Source organism: Manihot esculenta, chromosome 15 (assembly GCF_001659605.2).
Source record: "Manihot esculenta cultivar AM560-2 chromosome 15, M.esculenta_v8, whole genome shotgun sequence".
Taxonomy (NCBI): domain Eukaryota; kingdom Viridiplantae; phylum Streptophyta; class Magnoliopsida; order Malpighiales; family Euphorbiaceae; genus Manihot; species Manihot esculenta.
This window is the reverse complement of record NC_035175.2, coordinates 6150141-6168320: the sequence shown is the minus strand read 5'-3', so window position 1 is coordinate 6168320 and position 18180 is coordinate 6150141. Positions and strand designations below refer to the sequence as shown.

The 18180-nt window shown below is 37.2% G+C and overlaps 1 protein-coding gene across 1 annotated transcript; it reads left to right on the top strand.

Moving 5' to 3' along the window:
* The first annotated feature begins 1243 nt into the window (after window positions 1-1243).
* On the top strand, window positions 1244-6614 carry LOC110600712 (WD repeat-containing protein 25). The gene is made up of 4 exons (XM_021737553.2): window positions 1244-1573; window positions 2279-2440; window positions 2657-3141; window positions 6040-6614. Exons 1-4 carry the CDS (start codon window positions 1288-1290, stop codon window positions 6409-6411), a joined length of 1305 nt encoding a protein of 434 aa, XP_021593245.1. The 5' UTR covers window positions 1244-1287; the 3' UTR covers window positions 6412-6614.
* The last annotated feature ends 11566 nt before the right edge of the window (window positions 6615-18180 follow it).

Genomic DNA, 18180 nt, shown 5'->3' with positions numbered 1-18180 from the left:
TTAAAAAAAATCAAATAGATGTCAATTTCTCATATTATTGGCAATCCAATGTCCTTTGTTCTCTCCACCCACATGCATTTATCCATTTTTTTTTTTTGCATTCAATTTATAGTTATTACTTTAACTAAAATTTAATGTTAGATTTACTCAAAATTTTGCTGTAAACAAAGATCCAAGTTATGTACTTACTTTGAAATAGAGTGATTTTGGGCCTTGGGAACAACATTTAGTTATCAGTGGGACGGGCCACATCTTTCAGTGTTGGGCCAACGTATATGTATTATCATGTTAAGCTTCTCTTGGAATTGGGTAAATTAGAAAAATTCCCCAAAAAATCTTAAGTTTTCCAACTCAGCTCTCTATAAGTTGCTTTGTTTTAACTTTTAAAAAAGTCTAGTTTGATAATGGCACTGGTAGAGCGCACCACTGTATTCCGCCCATAAGTAATAAATTATCGTGAGTTTTGATATACCACTTCTTTTATAATTCTATTGTTATTTGTGTAGAGTTTATTTTGTTTTGTTCAAATTTTTTTGTTTATATTTATTTTGCATGTCTATTTGCTATGATTCGATAATTCGATATTTGTAGCTTATCGTTGGTTGATTTGTTATTATTATTGTTCTTTCGAGCGTTTGTTATTTTTAATTAATGATTTTTTAGAAGCATATACATTTTTGAGTGGATAGATTAAGTATGTAAATATCCATGAGTGGGTAGATTAAGTATGTAAATTGGATATTTTGTTGGTTGTAGTTGTAAATTTTTTTCACATGCTTTTGTTGCGTTCAATCGCGATGTAGTGGTGGTAATGGAATCCGTGCAAAGTGGATTCACTCTAGATTGGATAATTTGATTTTGTGGGTTAGATGAGTTGTTTGGTTTGATCTAATCTAAATTGAAATTTTGATTTATGCTTTCTACTTTCTTGTATTTTACTATTTGCCCATTTCATATGGGTCTTGAAATGCACTAATGCAATTCAAAAAAGTGTATCTAATTTTAACTTTTAAGTTAAAGTGTATGAAATATTTATAATCCCATAATCAATAAATTAAATTATTAGCTAAAAATAATTAAATAAACAAACATATATACTATAAAAAAAATATCATTAACTCTTTTGAGAATAAAAAAAACATCATTAGCACTAGCGTAGGGTTGAAAGCGATAAATGGGAATTTGGGCTTGAGTCATAGATTCTGCAATCTAATGGGCTTTTCTGGCCCATATACATATGAATTTTCTGAGCTCCTCCTGAGCTTTCATTCATGGACAATCGCGCTCATGGATCTTCTCTGCAACGCCTACTCCAACTCATCTGATGAAGAACCCGAACCCGAACCCGGACCTCAACCCAGTCCGGTTCTCAGACCTCAATTCAGAGCAGAGTATAGAACCGTCGCCGTCCCTCCTTCGAAGCGACCCAAACCCGATAGTTTTCAAAGTGAAGCTCCAATTCCCGGTAGATACCTATCCAAGCGAGAGCGAGGTCTCCTTGCTCAAGCACAAGCAGCTCCTGCCTCCGCTCGCCTAGACCAGAATCTTAATCTACCTCCTCCCACTTCACCTGGTAAATCTATTTTCTTGTCTTGTATGTACATTAGTTCATATTTCCTTTTTTTTTTTTTTTTTAATTGAAGTTACTGATCAGCTCTGGTATTGGAGCAAATATTGAAAGTGCATTATGAATTAATAACCCTTCCAGGCTACAAAGTTAGGTTAGTGATGCTAAAAGATAAAGGAAGAAAAAGCAACTCGGTTTGTTTGGTGTTGCCTCAATAACGACCATGCAGCGCCCTTTGTTGTGGATTTTGATCATGATTATATTCTTGTGCTCAGATTCTGCCACATACATAGCATTCGAAGTTGAAGTACATTATACATGACAATGACTTGGGAGATATCATAGTCTGGGAAATTTTTATTCTAGAATTTGTTTATATGGTCTAATGAAAGAGTTGGTTAGAAAAATGATTCCTTGGGAATTTCTAAATAAATGGCAAGGCCGTTTGATGGTCTTTGCCTACTGATGCCAGAATAATTTGCAAAATGATTTAATAAACCTTACAACGACAATAACACATTTCCAAATTCATTTTCATTCATCTCCTCCTCAGCTGATGGGAAATATCATACGTAACCAACTTTCATAGTGTAGGTTAAATTTTTTCAGTATATTGTAGTGTTTGTTCAGATTTTCATGTATTGTTCTATTTTTAAACACTCTATGAAATTTCCTGGATTTACTAGCTGAAGTTCTCTTTATTATTATCAGTTTGGGGAAGTATTGCAGATTCAGCTTTACCTCGTAATATTTTGTTATCCTTGAAACGAGCAAGGGGCCGTGCACAGCAAGGCCAAATATCTGAAAGGTTGTTTACAGCTCTGCATAGCCACACAAAGCCTGTCAATGCTCTCAGTTGGTCACAGAGTCATGGTATGAACTATTTATTGACATTATATATTCCCTCATTTCCTTTTGAATATTGTTTCTCTCTTGAGTTGCCCTGAAATATTGCATCATAACCTTGGATGATGGGATGTGTTACATAATGCTTCTGCAAGAATATAAATTTCATGTAATGTTGCCTTCTTGCTTTTATTTATAAATTTAATTGGCCTTATTGATATGTTCATTATAGTTTGTTTGCAGCTCATCTTCTTGCCTCTGCTGGGATGGATCACACCATATGCATATGGAATGTATGGAGCCAAGAGCAGAAAATAGCACAAACATTTGAGTTCCACAATGCTGCTGTGAAAGATGTGAAGTGGTCTCGGCATGGATTATCAGTGCTTTCTTGCGGATATGACTGCTCATCAAGGTTGATTGATGTTGAAAAGGGAGTAGAAACTCAGATTTTCAAGGAAGATCAGGTTGTTGGAGTTATCAAGTTCCATCCAGACAACTCCAATCTCTTCCTTTCTGGAGGATCAAAGGGCCGCATCAAACTATGGGACATTAGAACTGGAAAGGAGGTCCATGAGTACATAAGAGATCTAGGTCCAATACTTGATGTTGAGTTTACCATTAATGGCAAGCATTTTATTTCATCTAGTGATGTCAGTGGGGGCAATGTTAGTGAAAATTCAATTATTGTTTGGGATGTATCCCGACAGGTTCCACTATCCAACCAGGTATGGGACTTCTTCCCCCATTTCCTCCGTTCTATATCTTAATAGTTTCTTAGTATGGCTATTACCATGTCTCCGTTTTCGCCTGTTAAAGTGTGTGTTTGCCTATGTTTCCACTGGAAGTTACCACAAAACCAAAACATTCTTCTTTGTGTGTGTGTCTGCAGTGATCAGTCAACTTTATGCATGTCTTTAGTCGTGTAGTTACTAGTAATTTTACTGGTGTGAGTCTCACTCCAATTGTCTTTATGTGAAAATAGTTATCTCTTTCGCCTCCCTGCTCTCGTGCGTTGGACATTATATTTTAGAATCTGAACACAGCTCTGGTGGCAGATTAGTAACATTATTAATCCTTTTGTATTGTGAAGAGTTGGAGTAAAGAGTGAGAGAACAATAAGACAAAAGGAAATTAGCTAAAAGTGCTGTTATATAAAAGAAAATATGTGATATAAATAAGGCACACGTGCTGCAAGAAAATATAGGATGGCCTTAGTTGTAGGAACCTTCAATGCTAGATACTTGTTATGGATTTACTCTTACCTTTCAGTCACAAAGTCATGGGGACGTGGATTGATTCCATTAGTGCCTTGAAATGTTTTAAGTTCTTAGTTGCTGAGAAGAAAATCTGTAACCATCAAGCATGCTGATATTAGAGATTGAACAGAATGACTTCTCACCACTATGGATAACTGTTTATGGTGAGGAGTTTGCCTGCCCCACCCTATGAAAAAAAAGGGGTTTGGGGTGGTGGTCAGTCTAGATCTTTTCTTTTTAGGAATTAGGAGTCATCATATAAAAAATAAATAGTCTTCATATAAAGAATAAATAGTAAAATTATATGTATATATATATATATCTTATAAGTGGCCTTGATGAAAGATAAAACCCTAAACACTATATATAAAAAAATGACATCATTATTAATGCTGTCAAATACATATCTCTCTAAATGAATAACTAAACAGTCATTCATCAATTGATCATATACGCTGTACAATTTGATATTGATAAAGTTCATTACTGAAAATAGTTACAATAGAAATTTAAAAAGTTTTTTCTTTTGCGGGTGGGGGTTGGAGGGCATTGTAGGGCTTTTATTCTCTACATGCATCACTATGTATTTATCTCCTATGTTAGCATGGTGTATAAGTAATTAGTTTACCCAACCCTAGCTAATAGAGGCTTATGGATTGATTTGGCTGCTTCATATAAAGAGGATTTGGAAATGTATATTTTGACGGTTAAGTTTAAATTGGTCATCTCATATTATTATCAAATTCTGAAAGTGTGCAACATTGCCCTAAGCTTTTCTGAAGCTCACAAGTTTGTCCTTCCATTGGCAGTGAGAAAAATGGTGCAAAAAACTTCCTGTTCAGAAATGTGGTAGAATGGTAGGAGGCTTCTTTGGATCACTTAATGGAAATGAAATATACCTATTGAGATTGTACATATAATGTAATATAGCAAGATATCATGCACGAGATTGATAAAAAAAAAATCCATACATAATAACATATGAGTAAGCTAAATCTCAACTAAATAATGCTATATCAACTACTTCAATGCTTAAAAAAGTCCAAATCCAAAAATTTGGGGCATGTATTATAAATAACAACATTACATGAGACTTTTTTTTTTGTTATTGAGATCATTTGATTTGCTACCCTGGGTTACTGTATTCTGAATGCAGAATTTTCCAAATTGCTAATGAACCATGATTTGGACCATACAATTAGGAAACAAAGAGGTTGGGGTACGGTTCTGGTAATAATATCTTTGAATGTTTCAGGACTGTCTTGGAAACAGGATATTGCTTTCAGACTGATTTGTAATTTACCTGTTTTTTAAATGTAAACAAGTTCAATGAGTGGTCTACCGTTCGGGAGCTTTTTCCCAGATACACACTTCCACAGCCTCGAATTGTTTCTAGAGCTTGATACATGCACTTGAATAATTCATCTCAGGGGATGAGGTCCATCACTTTTCTTTTCCAGTTGGCAATCAACTAAACTGTCCTTGAATTGTTGCCTCTTGACATTTTCATCTTTTCCTAAAATATATATCTACTTGAACTTGCATGACTAAAGGTTTGATTATGTCCATTCTGTTATGAATTCTTTAAATCTGTTATTTTTGCACAGATAATCAGTAATGAGTGATATATATGTGTGTGTATATATATATATATATGCCTTTTTTATAAGGGAAATGACTAGTATTTAGTGACTCAAAAGTGACTTCCTACATTGAACTGTGTTACCTTTTTCTTGTCTCATTTTTGCTTGGTAAAATATAGGAAGTTGTTTGCTTTATCTTTTCTGATCATGTGAAATAGAATATCTGTGATCATTTTTCTTTGTGGGCCATTTGACAGCATGACTAGAAATACATTTGAAATTACATAACCATAAGCATTATTGAGACATTGCATCTACTGCTTTCAGGTCATGTTGATGGTAGCTGTATGACTTTTAGCATTTTGAGTGATAGATTTAGTTTACTTGGTAAGATTGAACGATTCATGGATGCCTTTATGTTTTGTAGGGAGATTTTTTTTTTTTGGTGGGGGTGGGGGGAAAGGGGGTTAGGATCTTGACTAGCATGTAGATCTTCTATTCATGGGGCATTTTGGTAGATTTGCTGAATATTGGGACAAATATTATGGTTCTGTTAGTGACCTACGTAGCCACCTACATAGCTAACCGCGTCCCTGGTAGTAGCCTAATCCCCTCAAAAGATAAGAGAGATTAGAGGCTGAGACTGCCCATAACCCGACACCAGATTTACGTCCTCTTTTGCATCCTTTTATGAGCACTTCAGTGGCTAATAAGCAAATATGAACCTTTTGAGTTCTAACATTGCCATCTAAATGTTGTAATTCCTATGCGTGTACTATATCAGGTTTATGTGGAAGCCTATACGTGTCCCTGTGTAAGATGCCACCCATTTGATCCTTGTTTTGTTGCCCAGTCAAATGGAAATTATATTGCAATCTTCTCTACAAATCCCCCATTCAAGCTAGACAAGTATAAAAGGTATGAAAGCCATGGGGTATCAGGGTTCCCCATTAAGTGCAACTTCAGCTCAGATGGTGAGAAGCTTGTTTCTGGCTCCTCAGACGGTTCCATATATTTCTACAGCTATAGATCATCAGATATTATCAAGAAAATCAAGGCATATGAGCAGGCCTGCATTGATGTTGCTTTCCACCCTATAATGCCTAATGTAATTGCTTCTTGTGGTTGGAATGGAGAGGTTTCTGTATTTGAGTGAGAGGAGAGCTTACTTTCACTTTATTTATGGGCATTGTTGGCTGCTGGAAAGCTTAGCCAAACAAACAAAATTGTAAGAAAAACTTTAGAAAGCAGGTGTCGTACATTTATGTTTTTGAAAGTGAAAAGAAATGGGTGAAATGTGCTAAGCCATGTTTGCTCACTTTATCATTGAGAATGCAAATATCCTAGTATTTTGCTTCAGGTGGTAAAATTTTGAATTTGCTCTTATTCCCTTTTTTTTTTTTTTTTTTTTCTGGCTGTCAAAAAAGCCTTCTATATAAGTTAATTACATGGATGTCCTTCTCATTGTTGTTTCCAAACGTAATCCAAGAAGAACAGGAAGGGTGCTTGTGTTTGGATTGGAATGAGAGCAAATTGCTCTATTGGGCCTTTTTATTTTTCTTTACTTATTATTACTATTATTATTATTTTTATATTTTTACAATCAATGCAAAGATGATAGCAGAGGAAGGGACCCTTGCAATTAATAGGGTGTTGCAGACAACCCTTAGATCTTATGGCTCATACGCGATAGCTGATCAAATCGCATGTAGGTTTCATTATTATTATTATTATTGTTATTATTCCCTTCATTGGTGGAGAGGTTAACCTGAAAGCTAAGAGTTGCCATTAGGCCAAGTCATCAAAATAATTTAAACTTCAAATTATATAAATCAAGTCTTTAATCGGAACAAACAAACCATCGTAAGATAAAAGTTCGTCCTTGATTGGTACTTAGTTGCAACATTAATTTCAGTAATCTATTTTTGTTTGAACAAACCCACTAATGGATCATATTGGTGGAATTAGAAAAATGAAAGATATCAAATATATATATGGTGATGAGTGTAACTTACTAGAAACAGGGTTGTGAATTGTTCATTAATTTGATAATTGCATTCTGAAAGGGTATAGAATTTAAGGATAATCAATAATGACAAACTCACCATCATCACATCAAGTTGCACTTGAAAGAGATGTGACCAATTCTGTCACCACGGAATATGATCTCTGTCTACTCTTAATAGTTTCAGTGCCACTCTTCTAATGGAGATTTCCACAAGCCTACCTTACCTAGGACTCAACCCTAAACTTAATTTTCCATATATTTTTTCTAAAAAAAAGAAAAAGGAAGAAAAGGGAAAGGGTTGCTGGTTATATGGTGTAGGCAGGTCTAATTTAGTCTAGATACCCCTAACCCATACCTACCATCATAAAAGAATTATTATTGATTGAGGAGGTGGTGAAGAAGTGGGGGCATACTGAAAGCTGTATTAAAATTCATCCACCTCTTAATAAGTTGATGAGAGAAAGAGAAGGAAAATAGAGAAGTGGGGGCCAAATATATACATACTTAAAACGAGACATAATTATTCAGTTTCCCTTTCCATTCTTCATGGGGGTCAATCGTAGAGGGGACAACACACTCCACCCCTCCCTTTTTAGATCCATTTGCTCATGCCCCTCTCTTCCAACACCACCACCTCATTTTCTATTAACATTTCATAGGCCAAGCAAACAAAAATGGCATAACAAAAACATCAAAGAGATATCTATATATCCATCTCCATATTAATTCCATTAATTGCCACTATCTCGACAAACCAGCAGTCTTCAAAACATGAATGGTCCACACAACTGTGTGTATTGGAGGATATGCTAATAATCTCTAATGGGTTTAATCCCATTTTTCAAGTGAGGAACACATTTTTCGAAACCTATTTTCGCCCATCTATCATGTATCCAAATATTATATTACATATTATTTGTGTATAGATTTCAACTGCCATATGAATATGTTCCCCACCTTGCTAGGTCTAAATAAGCACCTCCACATCCTCCTCAGCTTCTCTTTTTCTCTAAAATCCAATACATTATCTCTCTTTTTGTTCATTGAGAAGAAAAGGGTACAAATGTACCAACAAATGAAGCTCAATGTGGTTCAACTTCCATAATCAAAACAAAAGGTAAGTTTCAAGAATATCTGCATATGGTTGCAATCATAGTCTTAGAGAGAGAAGTGAGTGTGTGATTATACGTAAACTTTTCTTTCTTCTTGTACTAGTGGTCAAGCGGGTATTCGCGGTAGCGGGACCCAGCGGCCAGCCTAACCGGCGACAAGAAACGATGGGCTGAATGGTTAAAACCTAAGCAAAATATAGCCATCTCTAGCTAGGATTGGACATGAACTCTGTGGTCTATATGGCTTTGATGGATATTAATTTTGTTCCCCACTTCTCTTTCTTTTTGTATTAAGAAATACAAAACTACAATACAAGAGGAATCTAACACTATACTTAAGGATGGAGAATTGTTGTTTTGGAATCATCATTTAAATACAAACACAAATAATAAAAAAAGAAGAAAAAGATGTCAAATGTGCTGTAACACAATGTAAAAGCATGTAATCATGATAATATTTTACGTTCTTTTTATTTTTATTTTAATAGTGAAACTCTCATTAATATAATTTGTTTAATTCTCTTTTAATTAGAAAGAGAAAGCAATGGTAAAAATAATATTAGTTAATCGGCAGTTGTCTAGTCTTTTATGATCCATCTTTGTGCCAAGGTTTCAACTTTAGATTAATGTCTATCCTCTGCTACATGGTAGAGCTAGACCATAATCAAAATGTTTGTGCATCGACATATCAGCCCTTGATGAAATTGCAGCCCTAAAAAGTGAGCCGACAAACTCATTTTATTGGCATCACCATGTGATTTGTGGCTCATCCATTTGGTTGGTTCTTCCTTCTTTAGCATCCAAATAAAACTTAGCAAAAACAATGATCATCATAATTTTGTATTATATTTTATTTGGGTATTAAAAAGTTTCTTTTATTTACCCATTTAGGAAATATTCCTTAATTGTTAGACCATGTAGCCATTCAACAAGTTGCTGCCACTTTATATCTAGGAAAATGTATTATATTTTATCTTGTTCCACAATCCTAGACAAATATGCATGATTACAATCTAAGTCTTCATTTTAATAACAATTTCTTCTGCTAATCATATCTTTGAAAAGCTATAAATAAAAATCAAACGTTTTCATTTTCCATTATCATCACCAGTTCATGCCACCATGAAAATGCTGTTCTCTATATCCTCAGTCCAGCTAGAATCCAGTCTTTTTAAATTAGATATTCTATATGTATATATTTCCATCGTACTACCCTTTTCTTAATTAATTAAATTATTTTAAAGCAAGATTTCTTTTCAGCTTTTCCACTGCCTTTTGCTTTCTTCAAATACCATGTTCAATAGTAAGCTTTGTTACTCCATGCATGGACACATCGTCAACTATGTTACACACTATACCTTTTACCTTTAACTATCTCATGTCAAGTAAATATTATTTAATTAACACTAATCATAACAAATTAACAAAATCACTAATTAATACCAGCTAATCAGTTGCTGATATACGAATATTTATATCAAACACAGAAAATGAAGAATGCAGAATTTAATCACAAGCTTTTCTTTTTAAAAAAATAATATAATAAATTAGCGGCTAACATGATAGATAGATGTCCAACGCTTTGTTGCTTATTGATAACAAGTAGAAATATATATATATATATATATTCTGGAACAGAACAATGAAATGAGAGTTTATACAGTGACACAATAATTGAAGAGATTTGTTATAATCACTGTTGCATACATAGTCATCAATAATTCTAGATTCTTCTACAGGGTGGGAATCACTTAGTAAAAAGAACATCAAGAGTGTCCCCTAAATTTTGGGACACCTGACCCACAATAGTGGATGAACAGTAACTAGATAATATGTACTATACACATATTTTTATGAAAAAGAAAAAAAGCAAAGGCCAAATTTTAGCCCATGAAGATCGATGAACAACCAGAACCTAGCACTTATATCCTCAAAAGGGTAAAATTAATCAGTGTCCATGAAAGTGAAGGGCGAAGAAGCACGTTCCAAAGGCCAAAGTTAACGGAAACATTTCTTTCTTTGTTTCCCTTTTAATTATATTGTTGCTAAGAATAGTCATTCAAGAATAGGACGTAAATCAGCAGATGTACACAAAAATTAAATTATTTGAATTTAATTTATATTAATATTTAATTCATTCTAAATTTAATTAAAAAATAATTTAAATTCATCGTAAATTTAATTATTATTATCCAAATAAAATTTAAATTTATTTAATTTTATATATTTTAAATTCAATTATAATTACCTAAATAGGTTCATTTTAGATTTGTAAAAATACTCGACCGTTGTCATGATTTCTAATAAGGACTTTCACTTGCCCCATGATTAATATCCACGTTAAACAACTTCAAATTTGTTTGCCCTAACGTTCGTTCGATCATCACCGCTGTACAATACAATAACCTTTGGCCTAGCTAGTTCGTGTCTGTTAGATTTTCCTTATTCATTCATGTTATGTCAATGCCTCAATTTACACCTTAAGCTAGTCATACTCTTTTCTCCCATAAAAAAATTATTAAAAAATATTTCGATAAATGGTTTAATATTTTTTTAAGTGAGATTAAAATTTTAATTTTTAAAATAAAACATAATTTAAAATTTTAATTTAATGTATATATTAAAAATATAAAAAAGAAAATGAATTGACCTATTTATATTTATATGTGTATTTGTAATTTAAATATTTATTTTTTAATTATTTATATTAAAAAGGGTATTTTTTTTGTTTTAGTTTTAAAATTTAATTAGAATTCATGAGTTGTAATTAAATTGTGATAATTTATATTTATTAAAATATTTAATCAACCGACCATGTCTACTTGTATTCCAACCAACCAATTTGCAATGGAAAAAACAAAAACAAGTGGAAGAAAAGGAAGCAATAATGCAGAGAGTTGTGAAGTGGAGAAACATATGAAATGATTTGTCTTAAATCCACAAAAAAAAAATTAAGTTTTTATTTGAATTGAGCGATGTAAAAGAACATTCCTGGATATGGTACGAATCAGTACCAGCTAGCTCTCTTAGTGTACCTATACATTTCATGTCTTTTCATTTTTCTTTTTATCTTCCTTTCTATATATATATAATCATCACCATTATCTTCTTCTTCATGTCGGCAAAATCCACTCAATTTTTAGTGTCGGTAACAATTTTTCTTTCTTTTTTTTTTTTCTTCCAAATTCCCAGTCAAAGTTAACTTCCATTTCTACTTGAATCCTAAAATATTTAGGTGAAAGGAATAATCATAGCTAATTAAAGTTTCCACTATTACCATTCTAACTAATAGTTTTATTCTTACTTATCACATGCAAATTCATCGCTTCCACTTCGGATATCATTACACTTTATTAATTTCATATATATGCTTAAGTGGTTGTATTTTTTTTTCTAATACTTTCTAATGGATTATTAATAATATTTTACTAAATAATTTTAAAATTATTGGTAGTTACTAATAAATTATCAATAGATTTTTCATTAGTATTGTATATATTTTTAAATTTGTTAGTAAGTTAATTTATCAATGGATTTAAATTTATTGGATATTTAGTTTTTGTGAAAATGAAAATTATTTTCGTTTTATATAATAAATTTTTATTTTTTACATTAATTTTCTTTGATCTAAAACAATATTAATAAGGGTTTAAATTATATTGATAAAAATGTGTTTTTGGATTGCCCTGTGAATATCTAAAACAAAACAATAATTAATAAGCTCACATTTTTCCAATATGCTTCTTGCTAATTGCTTTTTCACTTGAACAAGATAAAATGATTGTAGCCCAATAATGAAGCAACCAACCTACTAGACTAGGATTTTTCTTTTAACTCATTCACGCTTTTTGCGTTCATCATCACACAAAACAAAATAAAATAAAACGAGAGATTTTTTAATTAATTAAAAAAAAATCATATTTTATCAAATTCAAAGCTCATATTCTAAATTCTCCTAGTATTCAAATAATGTATTTATGAATTTTTTTTTTAATTAGAATCAAGTGATAGCATGATTTAATAAGTTAAACTAAAATAGAAAAAAAAAAAAAAAAAAAAAAGAGAGAAAAGGGCAGGATCCTGGCTTAACGATGGGGTGATGAATATTGAATAAAACTGTATGGATTTGATAAAAATGTCTCCCTATTACATTCTATTTTGCAACATCATATCAGGGGGACCACATTATTGGTCTCTTCTTATTCTCTATTAACATTTCCCTTCTTCAATCCCAAATCACTCTATGATTCATCAATTTCAATACTCTCCTTTTATCTCTAATCATCTTTATTTTATATTACCCCATTACTATACTCTTTATGTTTCTAAATTAAATTTTATTTTATTACCCATTACTATTGATGATCTGAGATCCAATAGAATAAGGTTTTACAAGGGTTTTGTATTACTGAATAAGGCCTGAGCTTTCTGAGGAGGGGACTCCTCTTTTATACATTGTCTTGCTTGCTGGTGACGTGTAAAGGTCTCTCTAGGATTGGGCCACGCGTCTCTGCCATGCGGATTCGGAGGTACTAGGGTATCAGCCGCCTGCTCCATGCGTAACGGCCTCTGATTCCCCTCGTGCGTACGTTCGAGCGGATCTGCCAGGCTGTCTGGTGAATATTTTTCTGGATCCTGGGCTGGGCCGAGAGTTGGGCCGGACGCTAAGCCTGAGTGGAGAGGATGGGTCGAGTCCGGCCTTGAGGGTTAGATGAGCCAGGCTTGTTATGTGTATCAGGTGTGTAGACCTCTACGTCATGGGCCTTGGGCTGTGGTCAAGCCCCTGGCCCGGGGTGAAGGAATCCAGCGGTCATCAATTGCCCCTTCACCTTCTCGGCAGTTATTGCTCCAACTGCCGAGGGGGTGAATACCAAGAACTAGTATGATCGCGTCTGTTCGGGTTCAGGTGCCTTAATAACATCCTTTCATCTTTCAGTCGTTGTGCAGTTTCTGAATTCTATTTGCTCTTTTCTCTTTCTGTCTTTTTTCTATTCTTCTTGTCCTCTGCCGCCTTTGCTTTTTTTGTCATCATTATCTGGACATCTCATTTCTTTCCTTTCCCGTGAATATCTTTTAAGAATCTGACATCCCTGGCTTAGAGTCTAGTGTAGCTCTGCCCCGTACTAAGTCCTCAGGCTCCGAGTATATATCAGCGCCAGCTTTTCTTCATTCTTGAGCCTTCTGTTGAAATGAGAAATTCTTGTTTTATCTGTGGCAGGTCCATTTGACGCCTTCTTCAAACAGATTGCCTTGTGCCTCAGAGGTTTGTTTTGATTTTGCTCTTATCATCTTAAGGGAGAACTGTTTCTGACTTGTCTCTGTTTCGAAACTTTTTGCAGTTCCTGAAATAAAAATGGGTCAGCTCGAAATTCTTGAAAATTTGATGTTACCTCTAAGGCGTCTGGATGGTGCATTGAAGATCCTTCTGGTATGGCAGTCGAAGGGTGGGACCATTCGGGAAGCTGCTGAAACTGCTTTACCCAGGTCGTCTGGCCGGCCTCCTCCTCGCTTGTTGCCCGGGCTCCAAAGAAGTTCTGGGCTATTGAGGGGTTCGCTCTAACTTCACCTTTTTCCGCAGAGAAAAGGGGAATTTCCTCGATGCCCCTGTTGTCCTCTTTTGATATAAATGGGAGTGGCGCCGGCGCTCAGCTTGTTGTTCTTTTTGATGTGAAGTACCAGTATTATTATTCCCTTTGGTGTGAAGTACCAGTATTACGTGAGACTGGGATCTGCTGCACTCAGTCAGGTGTCCAGCGATTTCTTCGAATGTGTACTTCGCGATCTCTTCGGGGCCATAGCCCGAAGACTTATGTTTTTCATGTGTGGTGCATGGCCGGCATACAATATCTGAGCTTGTTCGAATGTATCGTGCATCACATTCGGGTAACCGAACGTTTGCCCAGGGGGACAGTGAGAAATGCTTATGGGAATCAACTTGTTCAGTTTCCCTATAATAGCGAGACAGATCTTGGCCTTTTCTGAAAAATTCACATTCCGAGCTACGAGAAGTTCTCCGAGCTGAAGACTAGAATAGTAGGGTAGGTGATAATCGTAGATGATGAAGTATCTGGATATGTAAATCCTTTAAGGATAGTCTTTCATCCCGTAGTGTAGGCCTTTGTAACGTGCTGTAATGTACTTTTCTTTTAATGAAGTTCTTGTTCTACTCTCATGCTTAAGCTGTTCTTCCTTTATCATGTGTGAAATACTTTAGATTGCTCGCCTTATAATTTTAACCAATTGGGCTCTGTCCTGCTTTTTTCCGAGCTGATCTAACCATATCTGCGAGCTCTGATGAGTTGAATTCCGGATCCACTTAGCCAACTGGACTTTCAAGTTTCCGAACTGGACTGCCTGACCGACCTATGAGCTCGGTCTTTACCTTGATGAATTGAGCTTTGTCTCCTTCATCCGGCCGGGCTCTCAGGTCATGTTGTCCGGGCTGGACTAACCGACCTGAGAGTTCTGTCTTTGCTTAGTGAAATGGGCTCTGAGTTTCCTTTAGCTGACCGAGCTCTCAAGTCGTGTTGTCTGAGCTGGACTAATCCGACCTCTGAGCTCGGCTTCTGATGAGTTGAACTCTAAGCTCTCAGTTCTGTATGATTCCGAGGTGCTCTTGGCGCCTCTTTCCGATCTCACATCCTTTGTTTAATAACGATAAATCAAATCTTATAACTTTTTAAGTGATGAGCAAGTCTGACCTTTATCATGCTCCCTTTTGCTTGTACTTTTGAGTCTTTTCATGACTTGCCCCTCTGTTTCCTCGGCATTTACCATAGGGATGGTAAAGTAGTAGGCTAAGTTTCTCTGACTGATGAGTTGGGCCTGTATTATGTGGATGGCGAATGGGCTTTTAAATGATGGGCTGTTATCGTATACTTGGCCCTTGATAGATGTAGATAAGCCCAGCGATCATCCTTTTGCCCCTTTACCGTCTCGCCGGTTATTACCTAACCGTTGAGAGGGTAAACTTCGAGAACAATTAATGATCGCGCCGCTCCAAGACAAAACTGTTCAGATCAACGCCCTGCCTCATAATTGCCTTTCTTTTCGAATTCCTTCTGTCTTTTGAAGAACTAGCTCTTGTCTGCTCTCTGTCTTCCTGCAACTCTTTGTACGGTTTTTCATCCCATTGTGTTCTCAGGTACGCTTCCTTGTTCTTCCATGGCAAGTTCAAAGCTTCCTGATGTTTTTGACCTTGAGTCGCATATTACACCTTCCAACATAACTAATCACATTTCCCGGAGGCTTTTAGATACTCCATTGTATCTTATTCGAGCACCTCTTCCAAATGAGAGGATAGTTCTTCCTTACCCTCGTCCTCCTGGTTTGGTGGATCCCCAAGAGGTTCGTAGCATAGTGTTTTTCCTGAAGCAGAGAGAATTTGGTTTACCGTTTCCTTTTACCCCTTTCTTTGTCGAGGTCTTTGAATACTTTGGGGTAACTCCTCGAATGTTATCCCCAAATTCCATTTTATTCATGTCCTGTTTCGAGTCTATCTGTCTGGGTTGGGGTTTCGCACCTACGGCCTGTCTGTTTGTCACTTTTTTTCGCCTGGTTAGGGCGAAGCAAAACTTCTATTACTTTTCCCCCCGTAATGGGCTGTCTCTTCTTACGGGCTACAAGGATTCTATAAAGGGATGGGTAGAGAATTTCCTTGTGGCGGAGTTAAAACTAGGGTCCTGCCGATCGTGGGATGTGGACCTAAGGTGGGGGGAGATCTTTCCGGGCTGCAACGATCTGCCCGAATTGAGTCTTATTGAGCAGGTCGGGCTGCTTCGACTGACTTCCGTTGAGAGGAAGTATGATGTCGAGAAGTGTATGTTTGCGTCCAACCTTAGGGATATCCGGGACATGGGTATAGTGCTTTGTCCGGCTATTCTGTTTCTTCTTTGCTCATAATATCAGGAAGTATGCTGACTCTTTATAACTTCTTGTTTCTTGCAGCTTCTGAGGTTAGAATGGATGGCATCAAATTCCCCAAGAATTTTGACCTGTCTCGGGAGAACATGCATGCAATTTTTGACGCCTTTGGGGATGGGCGTTCTGTAACTGAGATTGCTGCAGAGCTGGCTCAGGCCGCTTCCTCCAAGAAGGTCAGCCGACCTCCCGTCAAAGCTTCTTCTCGAACTTCCAAGCCGAGCTCTCGCAGCATCAAATCAGCTCGGCCATCTAGCCATGGTGGGTCGAGCTCAACCTCGACGCCTGCTGAAGGGTCTAGATCCGTTCCAGCCTCCTCAGGGGTCGTGAGGGAAACTTCCCTAGCTATTGTGGAGCAGACCCAAGCTACTGAACAAGTGGGGCAGAGTGCTGCCCATTCTACTGAGGGGGTGTCAGGGGGGAAATCTAAGTCCCCTATTGAAGACAATGAGACCTCTGGGACAGGGATGGAGATCGTCCTCCTAGAGGATCAAAGCCCAGAGGTTTCTGGCGAAGGTGCCCCTGCCCCTGTGAGGACTGAGCCTGAGGGATCTAAGGGCGTCTCCTCAAAGACCGGGGGCAAGCGTCCGACCTCTTCTGGAACGCCTGTCCCATCTCCTGCTCGGAAGAAGTCCAGGACTGCTGCGGGTCCTTCCCCACCTCTTTCTTCCATTGGGAAGGGGAAGGGTGTTTCTGTTGTTCCTTCGTCGTCCCCTGCTGACAACATTCTGGACCTGTCAGCATTTCCTCTGAGTCTCCGGCCTCTGCTGTTGCCGCACTTCTCAGGGAGCGGATGTTCGACGGGATAACAGAGGCTTCGGATCCTCGTCTGCTGGCCCTGACTGGTCACTTGGCCAGTTCTACCAAGGAGCAGGTGTCCTTTCAATCTCGCTCTCGTGAGGAGCTCGGATCCACGATTGGAGAAATGCTTCTGATGGTAAGTTATTTTTTTCACTTCTCTTTGAGTTTGCTTTGTTTCTTTTCTTGACAATTATTCTTCCGTACTAGGTGTTAGGCCTGGTTATGGAGGTGGATGCCCGTGACCTCTCTCTCCGGGAGTCCGTGGACCGCCGGATCGAGGAAGCGCGTCGCGATGAAAACCTGACTGCCACCAGCGACGCGAGGGGCCACCTGGCAGCCGCCCGGGAGCAGATCCAGGCTCTCCAAAGGGAGTTGCATTCTGCGCTGGAGGCCTCTAAAAGAGCTGAGGACAGAACGGCTGAGGCGGCAGAACATAGCAAATCCCTGGAATCAGAGCTGTCTCGTACTCGCAGGGTTCTCCAGGAGTCCGATGAGAGAGCAGCTGAGGTGGAAGCTCGTTGTGTAGAGGTTGTGAAGCAGCTGTCCTCTATGACAGCGGCCCTTCAAGAGAGGGATGAGGCTGTAAGCCAAAAAGCTGAGGTCCAGCGCCAATATGAGGCCTTAAAGGCCGATTTTGAAGGGCTTCAAGCTCACCTGAATGAGGTGAAGGCTCAGAGGGAAAGTGCCCTAGCCCGGGTGGAGGTCCTTGAGCAGGAATTGGGCACAAGTTCTGAACGTATCAAAGATCTGTCTTCATCGGCTGAAGAATTCAACCTTCGCCAACAACAGCTAAAGAATGAAGTCAGGGCTTTGGAGCGTAAATGTTTAGCCCTGCTCGAGGTGGTAAAGTGTGCCGAAGGGAAGGCTCAGCTAAAGCGTGAACAGTATATAGCAGAGTATCAGGAGTCTGATGAGCTGAAGGTTAAAATTGAACAGGCCTGTGAAGCTCATCTTCAGGACTACAAAGACTCTTCTGAGTTTAAGGAGTTTGTAGCTGAGGCTTGTGAAGAACATCTTAATGAGTATAAAGCTTCTGGTGAAATGAAACAGGCAATCTATGACAAGGCCTACCGTATGTATGTAA

Coding starts and splice junctions, on each gene's coding strand:
- LOC110600712 (XM_021737553.2), top strand. CDS start 1,288: ATGGATCTTCTCTGCAACGCCTACTCCAACTCATCTGATGAAGAACCC. Junction 1,574..2,278: donor ACCTCCTCCCACTTCACCTG/GTAAATCTATTT, acceptor TATTATTATCAG/TTTGGGGAAGTATTGCAGAT. Junction 3,142..6,039: donor AGGTTCCACTATCCAACCAG/GTATGGGACTTC, acceptor GTACTATATCAG/GTTTATGTGGAAGCCTATAC.